This window comes from Cadophora gregata (assembly GCF_030347475.1).
Source record: "Cadophora gregata isolate MNR1 chromosome Unknown scaffold_1, whole genome shotgun sequence".
In the NCBI taxonomy this organism is placed as follows: Eukaryota; Fungi; Ascomycota; class Leotiomycetes; order Helotiales; family Ploettnerulaceae; genus Cadophora; species Cadophora gregata.
Window position 1 is genome coordinate 1770491 of NW_026695924.1, and position 14755 is coordinate 1785245.

The 14755-nt window shown below is 48.1% G+C and overlaps 7 protein-coding genes across 7 annotated transcripts; 4 read left to right on the forward strand and 3 right to left on the reverse strand.

The window, feature by feature from the left end:
* Window positions 1-1782: 1782 nt before the first annotated feature.
* GLO2 (Cytoplasmic glyoxalase II) lies at window positions 1783-3243 on the forward strand (the record flags this gene model as incomplete). The annotated part of the gene is made up of 11 exons (XM_058493760.1): window positions 1783-1896; window positions 1949-1991; window positions 2054-2141; window positions 2196-2267; window positions 2315-2348; window positions 2400-2613; window positions 2672-2763; window positions 2811-2945; window positions 2999-3025; window positions 3074-3156; window positions 3219-3243. 11 exons carry the CDS (start codon window positions 1783-1785, stop codon window positions 3241-3243), a joined length of 927 nt encoding a protein of 308 aa, XP_058363961.1.
* Window positions 3244-3399: 156 nt separating this feature from the next.
* On the forward strand, window positions 3400-4291 carry ONS95_000599 (uncharacterized protein; the record flags this gene model as incomplete). The annotated part of the gene is made up of 4 exons (XM_058493761.1): window positions 3400-3600; window positions 3664-3813; window positions 3882-4073; window positions 4163-4291. The coding sequence occupies 4 exons, from the start codon at window positions 3400-3402 to the stop codon at window positions 4289-4291; spliced, it is 672 nt and encodes a 223-aa protein (XP_058363962.1).
* Window positions 4292-4421: 130 nt separating this feature from the next.
* ONS95_000600 (uncharacterized protein) lies at window positions 4422-7367 on the reverse strand. The gene is made up of 2 exons (XM_058493762.1): window positions 7294-7367; window positions 4422-7230 (listed from the first exon to the last, which is right to left on the reverse strand). The coding sequence occupies exon 2, from the start codon at window positions 7087-7089 to the stop codon at window positions 5020-5022; it is 2070 nt and encodes a 689-aa protein (XP_058363963.1). The 5' UTR covers window positions 7090-7230; window positions 7294-7367; the 3' UTR covers window positions 4422-5019.
* A 170-nt stretch (window positions 7368-7537) lies between these two features.
* ONS95_000601 (uncharacterized protein) lies at window positions 7538-9375 on the reverse strand. Its single transcript, XM_058493763.1, has 4 exons — window positions 9194-9375; window positions 8789-9122; window positions 8606-8731; window positions 7538-8542 (listed from the first exon to the last, which is right to left on the reverse strand). Exons 2-4 carry the CDS (start codon window positions 9032-9034, stop codon window positions 7709-7711), a joined length of 1206 nt encoding a protein of 401 aa, XP_058363964.1. The 5' UTR covers window positions 9035-9122; window positions 9194-9375; the 3' UTR covers window positions 7538-7708.
* A 230-nt stretch (window positions 9376-9605) lies between these two features.
* ONS95_000602 (uncharacterized protein) lies at window positions 9606-10431 on the forward strand. The gene is made up of 3 exons (XM_058493764.1): window positions 9606-9924; window positions 9991-10064; window positions 10138-10431. The coding sequence occupies exons 1-3, from the start codon at window positions 9873-9875 to the stop codon at window positions 10360-10362; spliced, it is 351 nt and encodes a 116-aa protein (XP_058363965.1). The 5' UTR covers window positions 9606-9872; the 3' UTR covers window positions 10363-10431.
* A 398-nt stretch (window positions 10432-10829) lies between these two features.
* Window positions 10830-11654, reverse strand: ONS95_000603 (uncharacterized protein; the record flags this gene model as incomplete). Its single annotated transcript, XM_058493765.1, has 1 exon — window positions 10830-11654. One exon carries the CDS (start codon window positions 11652-11654, stop codon window positions 10830-10832), a length of 825 nt encoding a protein of 274 aa, XP_058363966.1.
* Window positions 11655-12252: 598 nt separating this feature from the next.
* On the forward strand, window positions 12253-14500 carry ONS95_000604 (uncharacterized protein). Its single transcript, XM_058493766.1, has 3 exons — window positions 12253-12479; window positions 12542-13249; window positions 13383-14500. Exons 2-3 carry the CDS (start codon window positions 12695-12697, stop codon window positions 14370-14372), a joined length of 1545 nt encoding a protein of 514 aa, XP_058363967.1. The 5' UTR covers window positions 12253-12479; window positions 12542-12694; the 3' UTR covers window positions 14373-14500.
* The last annotated feature ends 255 nt before the right edge of the window (window positions 14501-14755 follow it).

Below are 14755 nucleotides of genomic sequence, written 5' to 3' on the forward strand. Positions count from 1 at the left end.
TCTAGAGTACTCTCCTTGTGATCCCATAATCGGAGAGAGTAATCGAGCTCAAACATAGCTTGAAGCCAAGAAGGCGCAGCGTGGTACTTCGTTGCTCAGGTGTTTAGGACGTAGAAAATTTCGATTTGGACTTGGTCCAATTGTTACGATATCGTTGCATCACTTGTCCTTGTAGAGAGAGAGACGCAGAAGTCGTCTTGTAATTTGTCCCTGGCTTAGCCGTAAACTTGGAGGCCATGGTGCTCTTCTGATGGATATTTGGTCGCTCTATTCGAGCTCGAAGGAAAAAGCGAGTAATTATTCAAGCGGACCCCGGGCCTCTGGTGATGAGAAATGAAAGGAGAAAAGAAAATTAAAGGTCTATGATCGAACTCAAGGATGCCGTGCACTACTTATGATGGACTTGGACCCGTTTGTTGTGACCCCACGCCTAAGGGGGGAAGTAAGGAGCAGGGTTCCGTTGATGAAAATAAATTGCATCCATTGGCCAATTATTTGCTTGCGGTTCTGGCGGTTAACGCGCACTGGGAACTAGCTTAAAAATTGAGGTTGAGGTAACACCACTTTCAAGAGACGCTATTCCTTGCGAATATCACGATAGCAGAACTGGCATATCAGCTGAATTTTGATATGACACGCAATGTAGATAAACAAATCTTGCGGCAAACATAGCTGGCCCTACCAGGTTCGGACTTATTCCGCTCTCGTCTCCCTTCATTTAGCAGGGTCTGGCCCAAGCATAGGGATTTGGGAGCTGGAATAGCCAGAGATCTTGCACAATAAGTCCAGTTTTTTGTGCATTAAGATTCCGCAAGAGAAGAAGAATCAGCAGCAGAGCTTGCCAAGGATAGCAAATCAATGGGCAGTAAAATGACAATTATTCAAGCACGCCTGGCCGTGTTTGTGGATCTGAAAAGAATCATCGGTGCTGCACTGGCAGTTTCAGAGTCTGGATACACTGATCTGCTTGTCCACAACGTAGCAACTGGAGACGACGGAAGCTTCTTGTCAAGCCCAAACGATGTAAATCACAAGGGTACTCTTGCGCATGCCTCAAAAGTCACTTCAATGTTGACTTCTTGTGGCATCAATTTTCCTGACTGCCAAGATGAGGTGGCACCATTTGAGTGGTACAAACATCGGTATCATAACTTCGGTGTCCGCATGTGTATAAATGCCGCAATAGATAGTAAACGCTGAAATCAAAACCGCACTTGAAGGGATCCGTAAAGTCTGGGCTACAGAACTGGGACGAAAATATGATATCACGATCAATTGTGCAGTCCTAGTCCTGTGACAACAGACATGGGGAAGGAGTGCGAGCCAGAGGCTATTATGGACTCCCAGCCCACGGTTGGTGAACACCAGCGGCTCTAAGACTACGACACAGTGGCAGTAGTCCCGATCGTGGCGTAAGGATCTTGATACTCTGCGGATGTGACGGATCTGCGATTTCAGACTTTTATGCTCCGAAGAAATCGACAAGTGTAAGCACGTGCTAGTGAAGGAATGAGCCTCATGTGACCTGTAATCGGGGCCAGATGTTCAACTTACTCTGCTGCTATGTCCAATGTTCTCTCTTTGCCGTCTCGAGTAGCATTAGCCTTAATTCAGTCATGTTTACTGGAGATGTTGCTCCCTTGTGTTGAGAACCTCCAACGTGATTGTGAGCGAAGATTTAACTTACCTAATCTCTGCGTGATTGGTCAGACCTACGATCACATGGAGATAGGAGATAGGGGATAAGGTGGGGTTAAATGGGAAGCTTCTACCGCAACTCCAATGACGAATTCAAAGGAGACTCTTCACCACCACATTCTCCGTTACAATCAAATGAGCCTGTCAAGATTCTCGAGATCTATAATCCCTCGTCCTTTAAGTTCACTAACTGCTGGTGTATGTTTCCCCTTTTCCGTTGCTTATATAGCCATCATTGACGTTCCATCAGTTTGTTTTGATCCGCGCAATGCATATCCAGTCGATTCCGATGTGTGAGCTACCCCTCAAGGCGGCAAGGGCCACATGTAAGAAGAGTTACTAATATCAAATCAAGGGACTGGTAGTAATGACAACTACGCCTACCTAGTAATTGACGACAAGAGCAAAGATGCTGTCATTATTGACCCCGCCAATCCAGACGAGTTAGTCCGAAGCAGACCAAATACGCAAGGACGGGAACTGATTCGCATATATAGGGTGGCACCAGTCTTGAAAGAGCAAATCAGTTCTGGGAAGATCAACTTGACGGCAATTGTCAACACACATCAGTATGTTCACCTTTGGAGAGTGAAAAAAGGAGGTCTGACAAAGTTAGTCATTGGGACCATGCTGGTGGGAACAAGAAACTGGTAAACAGCCCTCAAGCTTTCATCTGATGTGCTAATAACACTTCGTTCAAGATGGCCCATTCTGAGTTCAAGGGCAAGCCTGTTATCGGCGGCAAGGATTGTGAGGGTGTAACACAGACTCCAAAGAATGGCGAAGGTTTCAAGATTGGGGACATCGCAGTCAAGGCTCTCTACACCCCATGTCATACACAAGATAGCATCTGCTGGTTTATGGAGGATAGCACCGGAAAGGTTGTTTTCACTGGAGATACCCTTTTCCATGGTGGTGAGTCAATGTCACTCAATGCTTTGCAATGCAGAGCTGACTCGATAAACTTTACTAGGCTGTGGCAGATTTTTTGAAGGTACTCCGGAGGAAATGAACACCGCATTGAACAAGACCCTTGCGGCAGTTCCAGACGATACGAAAGTCTATGTAAGCTTTCTGTCTCGCTGGCGAGCAATTGGCTAACGGAGAAACAGCCTGGCCATGAGTATACCAAAGCCAATGTGAAATTCGCAATGTCGGTTCTGCAGAGTGAGCCAGTGAAGAAGTTGCATGCGTTTGCAGAAAACAACAAGGAGACACAAGGCAAATTTACGATAGGTGATGAGAAGGTAGGTGATTTGAGGTTGATACTTTGAAATCAGTTGCTGATTGTGACTGGTAGAAACACAATGTCTTCATGAGAATGGATGTACGTTTACGTGACTCCTGACAAAGGAGGGCAACCTAACAATTTCAGGATCCCGAGATACAAAAGGCTACGGGAAAGAAAGATCCCGTGGAGGTTATGGCCAAACTTCGAGAGATGAAGAATAACTTCAAGTGAGTAAGTATTGAAGTCGTTCCATCTCCTGTGCAGCAAATAATTTACTGACCTTGAAAAGGCCACCGATTGAGTCAAAAATATGAGAAATGCCAATATGTCCAACGTGTGGTGACAAATCACAATCACGAACTGATGAATATTATGACGTCAGCTGTCATTGTGCCCTCACTCTCCTCAATCGTGCTCAAACATCAACTCATTACAATACTGTTCTTCGAGTGAGACAAACAGCTTCAATTATGACATCGCTAACCACCCACGGCGCCTCGGGACCGCCAGTAACTACCAAAGATACTGTTCTTGAGACAGGAGCTTCTGTTACACAGTCCTTCGAACCAGTCAAAGCTATCTGCGCCCACCTAAATGCATTCCATGTCTATGCTTCAGATCCGTCTCGCTCAGTGGAAGCTAACCATTACTGCACACACTTGAGCGCTGATGTATATTTATCGCTCACATGTCGGTCCTTTTCTAAACCAATCATGCTAATTACCTGCGTCCAGGTCAGGCAGTGCTTAATCTACGATGCTCCAAAGAATCCAGCTCGGCTTATCGGGGTAGAGTATATGATCACGCCAAGATTCTATGAGACGCTCGATTCTGAAGAGCGGAAGTTGTGGCATTCGCATGACTACGAGGGAAGTCCGACCCGAGTAACCCTACTGCGACAAAACGAGAGTCACAAGTGTTGCAATTGAAGCAACCAGCTAACAATAAATAGGTCCGTAGCGGTATTCTAATAATGCCAAATCCCAACGTGCCCGATGCGATTTGGGAAGTGGCCGAAACTGAGGAGATGAAGGAAATTATCGGCCTGTATGGCAAGACCTATCATTTTTGGCAAGTGGATAGGGGTCATACGCTACCACTCGGGAAGCCTGAGCTGATGATGAGCTTTACAAAAGATGAACAGGTATGCCGCATCCACCCCAGCAATAGTCCTCCGGCGTCCATATTTGTGGGCCAGGCTCTACCTGACACTGACAAGGCTTCGAAATACAGGTGCCGTGGGAGACGGTCAAGGACAGAGACGAGAGATACGGCATTGAAACGAGTAGAAAGAAGGGAGTTAGGGACGACATTGAAGGTGTGGAGGTTCATGGGGATGCGGATCAATGTTGGAAAACATAGTAAACCCAGAACGCATTGCGAATCTGCGATCACGGGCACAGAGTATGAAAACAAGCACACCAAAGCGGTGTATGAAACTCTCTGCACTGTTCTAGATTGAAGAATATGAGTGGTTTAAATGTAAATGGGATGCTATGTATGTCTCCAAACAGTACCAAGCACCAGACCCACGAAGTGGCCCAGTAGATTGTGTACCCTGAGGAAGGTCTCGAAGAATCAAAATCTCGATCGGATATTCCTCTTGCTTCATTGTCCACACTCGCTCGTTCTTGGAATGGATACGGCGGGCTCTAGCATTTAATTTTGAAGCTGGTGTGTTTTCCTCCTCTTTCTCCATGTCAAGTCCCCTCCTTAGTCGGCTTGGTCATGCTCACCAAGTCACTGGCTGCTGCAACTTGTTCCATCGATTCAAGGCTTGACAGGAAATGTACTAGCCCATTGAATTGAGAATCCTTGGTCAAAAATACTTCCTTCTCGAGTGCAGCAGCGGTGTGGTGTTATTTGCAGCCATTGGCCGAGGATGGAGATAATGATGGTCGATGAAGATGAACAGAAATTTTACTGAGCAGAATTCTTTTTGAAGGCCCGATACACTAGTGCTGCGCTAGTGTCTTGGCTGCCGACTCTCTTCAGCCTTGCATCGCAAGGCTATCACTCTCGTCGCGAATGCAAAAACAGCTGTTAAAATCCGATGACCCTGAAAGTTTTTTTTTGGGAGAATAGTGTTTTCATTCTTCCAGACTATCTAAACATGTGTCGATGAGTTTGCTGAGCCGTTGTCGAGACTTTCGGTGGAAAACCCTCTTTGCCCACAAAACCGCACCACGAACATCACTATCATTCACCCCAACGATCAGCATCGCGCCAGGAAATCCTTCACGTACAAGCTGCCAGGCAATTAAAAAGGCTTTGTACGCGTAAAGAATCAGCCATGGAGGTTCGAACTCGAAAGTTGGTGTAGTCTCGAGGTATCTGAGGAACCAGTCAACATGGGGATGAGCTGCGGTTTTTGTGACTGTCTCGTGCAAGAGCTGGCATGAGGACGCAAGATAGGTAGACTGGGTCAAAAAAGTATCTACACTTCCTCCTACGACTCCAGATGTGTGCAGGGGGGACCAGAGGAGTAGTTCAAGCATAGCCATCTCCCATGTAGCCTCACATGATATTGCATGTGTTGACTGTACTGTTTCTGTCGGTGGGCGTATCAAACGTTCGAGTGCAAAAAGCGATGTCTGTAGAGGCTCAAATCTCTCCATGCTAAGCCTCCCTGTCATTGTAGACCATCCTGATACCTCGCGAGCGCTAGAAAGTAGGAATTGCGCAATATTGATAGCTCCGTATAGATCAAACTTTGGGAGAGACTCGATGTCGGGAGTTGGAGATAAGAACAATTTGATAGCATCCGAGTATGGTACGAGTGGAGTTGACTGTCTAGCGGCCAGTTGTCTGTGTGCCCATAGAGCTGAGGAGAACGCTGTCCAGCAGTCTTCTGGACATGGCAAATCGTGCTTGATTTCGAGATGCGAAAGCGATCGTGGGATGGAAAAGAGCTGATACCACAGAGCGTCAATTTGATGGACAGCAAGAACCGTTCGCTTGTGCGATTCGGTTTTGATAAATTCCCGCCATAGATCGTCCAGGTCTTCAGTTGTTGTAGACTCCCCTGGCATTGGTTGCGTCAGACCTCCAAATCGAGTGAGTGATATCATTCGAGAGTGCATCTTGTGGCCGTAAGCTGAGTCTGAACCACAAAGATACATCATTACATAAACTTGGAGCAGCCAGTATGCCTGAACCAAGACGATTGTTTGAGTTAGGCCGACCACTCTCTCTTCCTCTTCCGCAGCAACGACACGAGCTCGGTGGAAGCAGCGTTGAGACAGTCTTTCGCCAGAACCGGCTTCTTCGCCACAATCTGGATCTTCACCGTACTGATAGGCCAAACAAAGCATACTGAGACCAAGGTGGCGGGGTGTCTCCGTGGCGTCGAAGGTTGGGCGGTGAAGGAAGGGTACAAACTGCGAAACATTACTGAAGTATAGCTGATATCCACGGGCAGACTGTGATGGCGATGGGAACCAATCATCCATAAGGTATCCTACATCTTTTGGCGACAATCCATCTGGGATGTAGGATGCCGGAGGTGAATTTGTATGGGATTGTGAGTCGAAGAGATATGCGGAGTTGATGCTGGATGGCTCAAACGATAGATTTTGCTCGAAGCCATTTTGATCGACGTCTTTTGGGTTGCTTCTTGACAGTGTTTGAGCTAAACCATGGACAGGTTCGTGGCTTTGCGCTTGTGTGCTTGTCGAAGCATTAATGTCGTGGGAGAGACCGAGATAATCTTGGTTATAGTGGACAAGCGACGGTTGCGCATGTGGAAGGAGTACTGGCTCAACCCAATCACCCATCGCGGAATCCACATTCACGAAGGAATGTTGAGACTGCCCCTGCAGCCCAAAAGGTATATCTTGGGGTAACGCAGACGAGGGGCCGCTCTCTTGGAGCCGCGAGTTATCTCTGAATGAATCCTCATCGCGACAGTTGCCAGCTCGTCGTTCTAGCTGCTCCGGATGTTTCTTCTTGATATGTCGAGAACGCAGATCTCGGCGTGAGAAGGTGGTCTGGCAATATCCGCAGGGGAGAGATGCTTCACTTCCAGAGCGAGAATGCACCGTAGCATGTCGCTTCAGATTCTCGTAACGAGTGAAGCGACTCCCACAGGTCTGGCACTGATAGGGCTGTAGCCGCGTGGACGGTGCCGCCGCCTCTGCGCTTGTGACAGAGACAGACATATTGCAATTACCTAGGTAGAGGTGCTCAGGACGAGAGTGGGTGGACTATCGCAACAGGCTCCTAGGTAGCTTGGTACGTTGGTCGTAGAACAGCGAGATGGTTGATCGTTAGGTAGTGAAAGTGGGCGGGGCATCGGCTATCTAGAATATGGGGTAAGCCGGGATGTCTTATCTCGAAGCCAGCCAACCAGAGAGCTCGCTTACACGTTGCGGCATGTAAACAGTCATCTGGGACCAGGGTCACTTGAAACCTGCCCTTCGAGAATTTTCGACGTTTGCTACATGTAACGGTTGCAAAACTTTGCATTTTAACTCTAAAACTCTCTAAGGTGGGGGTTAGGCACAGGTGACCTCCCACGTAAATTTCTGTTACTGGCGCAGCCACAAGCTGCAGCCGAGACTTGCAATCAGGTTTTTCCGACACTAAGGGAACAGATGGAGTGTGTTGGCATGCTTCTCAATCGAAATGAATAACTACAAAGTCCTGGAATATATACATAGACTTGTAAAGCCCAAGATCTACCAATTTTAACGCCTTTTCAAATTCAAAATAAAAATCCTTGCCTCGCTGTGTGAAATGCTACATCCTTCCACCACCAACGCGACCTTAGTAGCGATACTAAACAGGCAGAACAACCTTGAGGCCCATATACTCTCGCTGATGCATGAGCTTACCATTGATCAGAACTTGATCAGCACCGATACGATTGCGAACAGTGTCCGTCGGGTCTGTAGCTGTAGCGATCTGCATCTCTCGCCATTGTCGATTAGTGGGCACAGGTTGTCCGGCACTCATCCGCTTCGCATATTCCTTGTACACGCCTTGCTCCTCGATACACCCTTCCCGCTGGATCAGAGGTGATGATGCCGCAGGTGCCATGCTCAAATCACCAACGGAGCTGTTGAAGAGCACAAGTGAGAGACGCTCCTCCTGGAGCTGATCAACGGGAGGCTTGAAGACCCGATGGCGTGTGGCTTTGAAGTGACCACCAGAAACAATCTCAAGAGTGTCGCCGATGTTGATGACGAGCGCGCCAGGCTTATAGGGCACATAGTACCACTGCTCATCACGCCCCCAGATCTGCAAGCACGAGATAGGGACCGAGAATAACAAGGTGGTAAGGCCAAAGTCGGTGTGCCCATGCATACGGAGACCCTTCGAGGCTTCTTCGGTGGTCTTCTCAACAGGACGGAAGAGCGCGTGACGAAAATACCCCTCACCAGTTGGCCCGCCATGCGACTGGACATTGTCCCAAAGGTAGTCGTCTGGGAGTTCGAGCACTCTCGAGAAGAGGGTGAGTAATCGGCGATTAACTGAACCAGTCAGGTAGTTGCAGAAGGCTTCGATCTCATCGATGAAAGGACGCAGGCAGTTTGGAGTGCGATTGATATCTTCCCAATCATCCTTGTACCAGTTGAATTGTTCAATACCGTCTGGAATAGCTCGCGTTTTCTGAAAAAAGCAAATATCAGTCTCCGTTCAATGCACCCGGTGATAAAGACATGTTCGACTTACCTTGAACCCATATGGATGCTTGTAACCGGACCATCTTCCAGTCTCAGGGTCAAATAGGAGACGCGATTTTTCCTCTTCGCTGAGGTTGTGGTAAAGATACTGAGCAATGGCAAATTGCCGGTGCAGCTAAACTTGAAGTTAGCACTCTCTATGTGCCCAGCGTCTAAAGCGATCTCTACACACCTGCTCAAGTGAAATGCCGTAGTTCTCCAAGAATAGGAAACCGTCATCTCGTATGGCAGTCTTGACCTGATCCACTAGATTCTGTACCACAGCAGGGTCTTCCGAGTCCATTAACGACAGGTCAATAGACTTCAGAGTCGCAAAATTGTGTGTCTGTTTTGTAACTGGTGGTGGGATCCATTCTGGCACGAATGGTTTGCCAGGTAGATCTGCTGAAGGAGGGTTGAATGGAGTGGCTTTCGGCATTTTGTGTTAATGTGTCTAGGCGGGATGGAGAAGATGCTAGTTTTGGGGAAAATAAGGTGACAGAATCGATGATTCCGGTTTGATGTGTCTGTTCTTGTAAGCAAGTAATGATAAGGGATAGAAGAGACAATGTCTCTTCTTATACACTGAGATGCCTACCTAAACTTTGCAACCACGGTGTTGCGGAATGATGCGACTTTCTCCCATCAGACCATGCGTGAATGAATCTGGTAAGATCTCTCCTCCATCTTCCAGGTTCCTACTTTGGCTAGCCGTGCTCATCAACTCCTCCCCCTCCCTCCTCCCTCCTTGCTCTCCCACTCCTTGGTACTGCAATTCTGGAGAAAGAGCGGGATCCTGGAGAGGCGGGATCCTTGGCAGGAGCTCCTCCCGGCCCCGCTGTTATGCACAGCGCTTGTCCCTGTACCTGAGATAAGGGTCCAGGCGGGGGAGGCGGGCTAAACAAGTCCTGTCAAGGATCAACGGGCACTCGCAGATTGGCTGCTGGGTGCAGCTCAGGAGAACCTGGAATGTACAGTAGAAGAGCTCCTCCGACTCCATCTGAGCGGGGCAAAGTTTTCAAGAAGAATGGCGGGCAAGGTAGGCTATCCTGCTGATAGCGATTGGAAGTGGGAGTTTAGCATGGTACTCAGTGTTACTAGCTTCTTGAGTTGTTCATAAGTTTTCTACACCACGTCTTTGCTTCTCGACTCTTGCTTCCTCACAACTTATTTCTACATTTCACGCAACTCATTCAACTCCATCTCTTGCTTACCCAAAAGGCCCAACCCTTACTTCAATCAACTTCTATCATATCGCTATCAAATCAAAACGCAAAATGTCTCGTCAACTCATTTCTAGCGAGAAGTTCCCAACCAAGCCACACAACTGTACGTTTTCCCTCCAAAACACATAAGACCAAAGCGAGCTTGAAACTAACAGATCTCTGCTTTCAGGCCCAGCAGTCAAAGTCCCCGGACTCGTCTTCTGCGCAGGACAGACCGCTACCGGCGAGATCAAAGCCGCAACTGTTAGTTGCCCCTCCTCATCCTGCGAACAATGACCCCTCTCCCGGCACAACTTTGCTAACGACTGTATAACAGAGAACCGTGCTACAAAACCTGAAGGAAGTTCTCGAATTGGCAGGGTCGTCGCTCGAGCAGGTCGTCAAATACAATGTATATCTGGCGGACATGAAGGATTTCGCGGCCATGAATGAAGTGTACATTGATTTTCTCCCTCAGCCAATGCCTGCACGGTCGTGCTTACAGGCTGTGGCACCTGGGAATGGGACGGTTATTGAGATTGAATGCATTGCGCAGGCATGATCTGGGATGGGTATAAACAAAATTTGGATTTATGTTGTACATAATTGAGACAAGAAATTTCTCTTTCAGCACTTGCCTTGTCAATCGGATTCTCAATAGTGATATGTGATTATTTCCAATTTGAAGTGCACTCATTAAATCGTTGTCTGAGGTCATAATGAAAACAAGTTGCTGCCAACGCCGTTGGGTTCTTCAGAGGTATCTTGCATGTATTCTCGAAGAATCCAGCACAGGAATTCTGCAACTTCCTAATCCGAGAATGAGATAGGATTTAATATCCACAGTACATACTTCGGCATTCAATAGAGTCGTACTACCACGTCTAGCTCAGCATGTTCGCCATGTTCCAAAAGCGTCGATTACGGCGCAAGCCATTCAAGAGATTGTATGCAAGGGGAAGTTAAATAATATTTGTGTAAATCTATTTAGTCTAATTTTTGAAGCAAGTACTCGAGATTCTAGAAACTTCATGAATTGGCAACCTCAATCTCAGAAATATACCAGTTCTGAATTGCCTTTGTATCACCAGTCATGGCCACAGTGTCGTACTTCTTCTTTCCCTCCTTTGCTGTAACGCCATTATTTACCATCCGCGCTGCCCACTTTCCATGCTTCCTCGCCGCCGCAACGATCTTCTCTATCGCCTCCACAAACTCAGGCTCATCACCTCGCGCTGGAGTGTAACCCAAAAGTGCTTGTGCCAAGTCATTTGGACCGATAAACACCATGTCCACCCCAGGAACCGCTGCAATCGCATCGACGTTCTCCACACCCGCTCTCGTCTCAATCTGGATCATTGTGATGATCGTCTCGTTTGCGCTTTTCATATACTCTGGGGTTGTCAATCCGTGGCCGATGGCTGGAAAAGCAGAACCCTGGCCTCGTATACCCTGGGGAGGGAATTTGCTCGATGCAACGATTGCGGCTGCCTCCTCGGCAGTGTTGACTTGTGGGACCATGACGCCGTGAGCTCCCGTATCCAGTGCACGCTTGAGAATGTCGTGTGCTGGTCCACGAATGCGGATGATGGGAGAAACGCCGAGCGCCGAGATTGCTGCTACAGAGTTGTGCATGGAATCGTCAGAGATATGCCCGTGTTCGCAGTCGATAATGATACCGTCAAGGCCTGTCAAAGCAACAATTTGCGCTTGGCGGACAGAGGGAATGGCCATGAAGGTCATCAGAGGGTACTCTCCATCACGGAGTTTGTTGAGCAGCCGCAGACGGGGATTTTGGACTTTGGTTGTGAGTGGAGTAGCGTAGGTAGTGGAAGTACCATTGACGGCTGTCATTTTGGCGGTTCTTGTGTGTGAAATGTGTGAAGACGGGATGAGAACGTCTAAAGAGAAGATGCTTATTTGAGCAATAATTTCAACAACCGCTTAGTGGAATATTGAGAACTGGCTGACAGATGTTTGAGACAAAGGCGAAGGAGTTAAATTGAGAAAATGTGTACACGAGACGAAAATGATAGAGTTGGAATGGGAAAACTTAAAAGGAATTGGGGAATCAGCTTCCTTAGTATGCAGCTTTGCCAGCAGGGATGCTCATCTTGTCCATCACAGGTCAATAATGGGTTACCAACCCCTCCACGACTTGAGGAGGAGCAGGAGGAGTGACACTTGGAGCCCCGACATTAATTAAATGTGGACAGTGGGCACTCTTTTCATATTCTAGAAAGGGTAGTTGCTGAATACAAGGAGTCAAAAGTGGAAGAATGGGGGAGTAGTGGGACCAAGAAGATCAGCTGCTCAGCGCGCCGCCCGGCTGGGAATGTCAACAGCCGTCAAAAGCCGGGCGGCAACACACCAAGCGAGCGCGGGGCTCCTCCCACTCTAACCACACGGGGCTACCCCTTTCTCCTCCAGTCCATGTCCCTGCGGTCGCGAGGCAACAAGGACTCACCCGAGTCACCCCAACTTTCACCCTCCTCCCTTATCTCTCCGCTGAACCCTAGTGAACCCTAGTGAAGTTTAAATCCACAGCATGATTCAAAATGCCAAACGAAAATAGGGGGCTCCTCCTACCTCTTGATTGCTTTCGTATCAGCTATCAGTATGAGTTCGTGGCTTGGGAGAAGACTGGCCAATCATAGCTCAGGCATATATCTTCTTGCTGTAAGTGGCATGCGTACCCTATACAGCAGAGTCGAGGAACAGACACTCCAACAGCGACCTAGGTATATAACTACATTCCCGGTGGCATGAGGTGTATCATGACCAGACATTGAAGTCCATCGCCTCACTCCTCAAATTCCACCTCCTTGTCGAGACAGTAAGCAACCTCTCGAGCGGACAGGAACTTTTCCTCCTCCATCTCACAGAAGACAAACATGGAGTCCTCTCGCCCCGACTCTGCTTCGGCTACTAGCCATGAACAGCAGAAAGATATCAAGTCAACTGATCTCGGGGTCATCAACTCAGTCGTTCCTGGGGAGATGAACGATGTCAACCGCATGCCTGCGTCACTTCGCGAGCTAAGTTCCGAGGAACTGGCCCGCCTCAACAAGAAACTCGTCCGCAAGATGGATTTGGTCATCTTGCCTATCATCGGCATTCTGTATATCCTCAACTATATTGATCGTCAGAATTTGTCGGCCGCCAAGTTGCAAGGCATCACCGACGACCTTCACATGAGCACCCAGCAATTCGCGACTTCCATTTCTATCCTCTTCGTTGGTTATTTGCCATTTCAGATCCCGTCCAATCTTCTCATCACCAGGATCCCTCGACCTGGAATGTATATCTGTACTGCGACAGTCATTTGGGGAGGTATTTCGGGTGCAACGGCAGCTGTTCAGACTTACGCTCAACTACTCGCGGTTCGCGTCATCCTTGGAATCGTGGAAGCAGTCTTCTTTCCTGGTGCTGTATACTTCTTGTCAACTGTGAGTGTTTTCCTTCGTCCTATCCAGGTCTTTTCATTAAGATTAGACCCTTACCCTTCCCTTGGGATTACTATATCATCTGCGTATCAAGATCTCTTCGTACGAAAGAAATGCTAATACCGACTTTTTCTAGTGGTACACTAAAGGAGAACTTGGCAAGCGTCTCGCCGGCCTCTACATTGCGCAGCAAGTCGGTAATGCCTTCGGTGGCCTCTTTGCAGCTGCAATCTTCCAGCTCGACGGTACACATGGTATTGCTGGCTGGCGATGGCTTTTCATCGTTGAAGGTTGTGCCACAGTTGGAATCGGATCGATCTGCATCTTCTTCATGCCTGAATACCCACACAACGCTCGCATGCTGAACCAATTTGAGCGAGATCTTGCTGTGTGGCGAATCGAATCTGAGGCAGGCGCAGCTGAGGGGACGGAGAGCGAGGTCAGCGTGTTGAAATCCTTCACGCAGGCTCTTGCGGATCCTAAGCTGCTCATGCTTATCTTCTGTAACATGATGTCCCAGGCTCAGGGTTCAATCGCCAACTACTTCCCCACCCTCGTCAAATCTCTTGGATACAGCGGAACTGTCTCGCTATTATTGACAGCGCCACCATATATCCTCGCTGGCTTTGTGTACTATGGTCTCACCTTTTACTCAGATCGTAAGAACACCGTGTACCCAATTATCATGTGCTGTATCGGGATCGCGAGTACCATGTACATTATTCCGATGGCTACGACAAACATCGGCGCTCGGTACTTCTCTATGATGGTCCTACCCTTCTCCTCAGTCGGACCTCAAATCCTCCTTTACAAGACTATCAACTTGCACTTGGCACGTCCGACAGCCAAGAGAGCGGCTGCGACTGCTCTGGTCAACTGTATCGGTGGGACAGCCAATATCTGGGCCTCTTATCTGTATTATGCCCCCCCTCAGTTTTTCGCAGCAATGGGTACGCTCATGGGTTGTGCTTTCCTGTTCGCTTGTATGATTACCTTTTACCGCTGGTTCGTCCTGCGTGAGAACCGGCGCTTGGATTCTAAGGACCCTACTCAGATCGCAAAGGTCATGAAGGGAGGTGTGACCCAGGAGATGGTAGATCTGGGCTGGCGTTATGAAATGTATTGATGAGTTGTTTGGTTGTGGTGTCAGGGTTTCCGAGGGTTTCATGGAACCGTGATATGCCGCATTCGAAGAGGAAAAGTCATAGCTATATACTGTTTAATGATAGAGATAGCACGTGTAAAGAATAAATACAGGCATTAAGAAGCACTTCTGAGTTTTCCTAATAGTAATTTGATGCTTTCCTCAGAGAGTAGGCAACGAATTGAAAGTGTTTCGAAAATTGTGCAATTACGTCGGAACCGGCCCTGAGTGAGGGCAGCTTTAGGATTTCGCAACCATCTTTTGTATTCCTCTTCCTTGCGGAGTCTCCCAGCCTTGCACTCAGTCCAATAGTTGTAGGATATGTCGACGGTGACAGACCAATAACATCATGATTCATTACAAAT

Bases quoted from the DNA above. Each gene is read 5' to 3' on its own strand.
- ONS95_000600 (XM_058493762.1), bottom strand. From the start codon at position 7,089: ATGTCTGTCTCTGTCACAAGCGCAGAGGCGGCGGCACCGTCCACGCGG.
- ONS95_000602 (XM_058493764.1), top strand. From the start codon at position 9,873: ATGTCTCGTCAACTCATTTCTAGCGAGAAGTTCCCAACCAAGCCACAC. The intron at 9,925-9,990 runs GTACGTTTTCCC...CTCTGCTTTCAG, and splicing joins CCCAACCAAGCCACACAACT to GCCCAGCAGTCAAAGTCCCC. The intron at 10,065-10,137 runs GTTAGTTGCCCC...ACTGTATAACAG, and splicing joins GCGAGATCAAAGCCGCAACT to AGAACCGTGCTACAAAACCT.
- ONS95_000604 (XM_058493766.1), top strand. From the start codon at position 12,695: ATGGAGTCCTCTCGCCCCGACTCTGCTTCGGCTACTAGCCATGAACAG. The intron at 13,250-13,382 runs GTGAGTGTTTTC...GACTTTTTCTAG, and splicing joins CTGTATACTTCTTGTCAACT to TGGTACACTAAAGGAGAACT.
- ONS95_000601 (XM_058493763.1), bottom strand. From the start codon at position 9,034: ATGCCGAAAGCCACTCCATTCAACCCTCCTTCAGCAGATCTACCTGGC. The intron at 8,732-8,788 runs GTGTGTAGAGAT...CTTCAAGTTTAG, and splicing joins ACGGCATTTCACTTGAGCAG to CTGCACCGGCAATTTGCCAT. The intron at 8,543-8,605 runs GTAAGTCGAACA...TGCTTTTTTCAG, and splicing joins AGCATCCATATGGGTTCAAG to AAAACGCGAGCTATTCCAGA.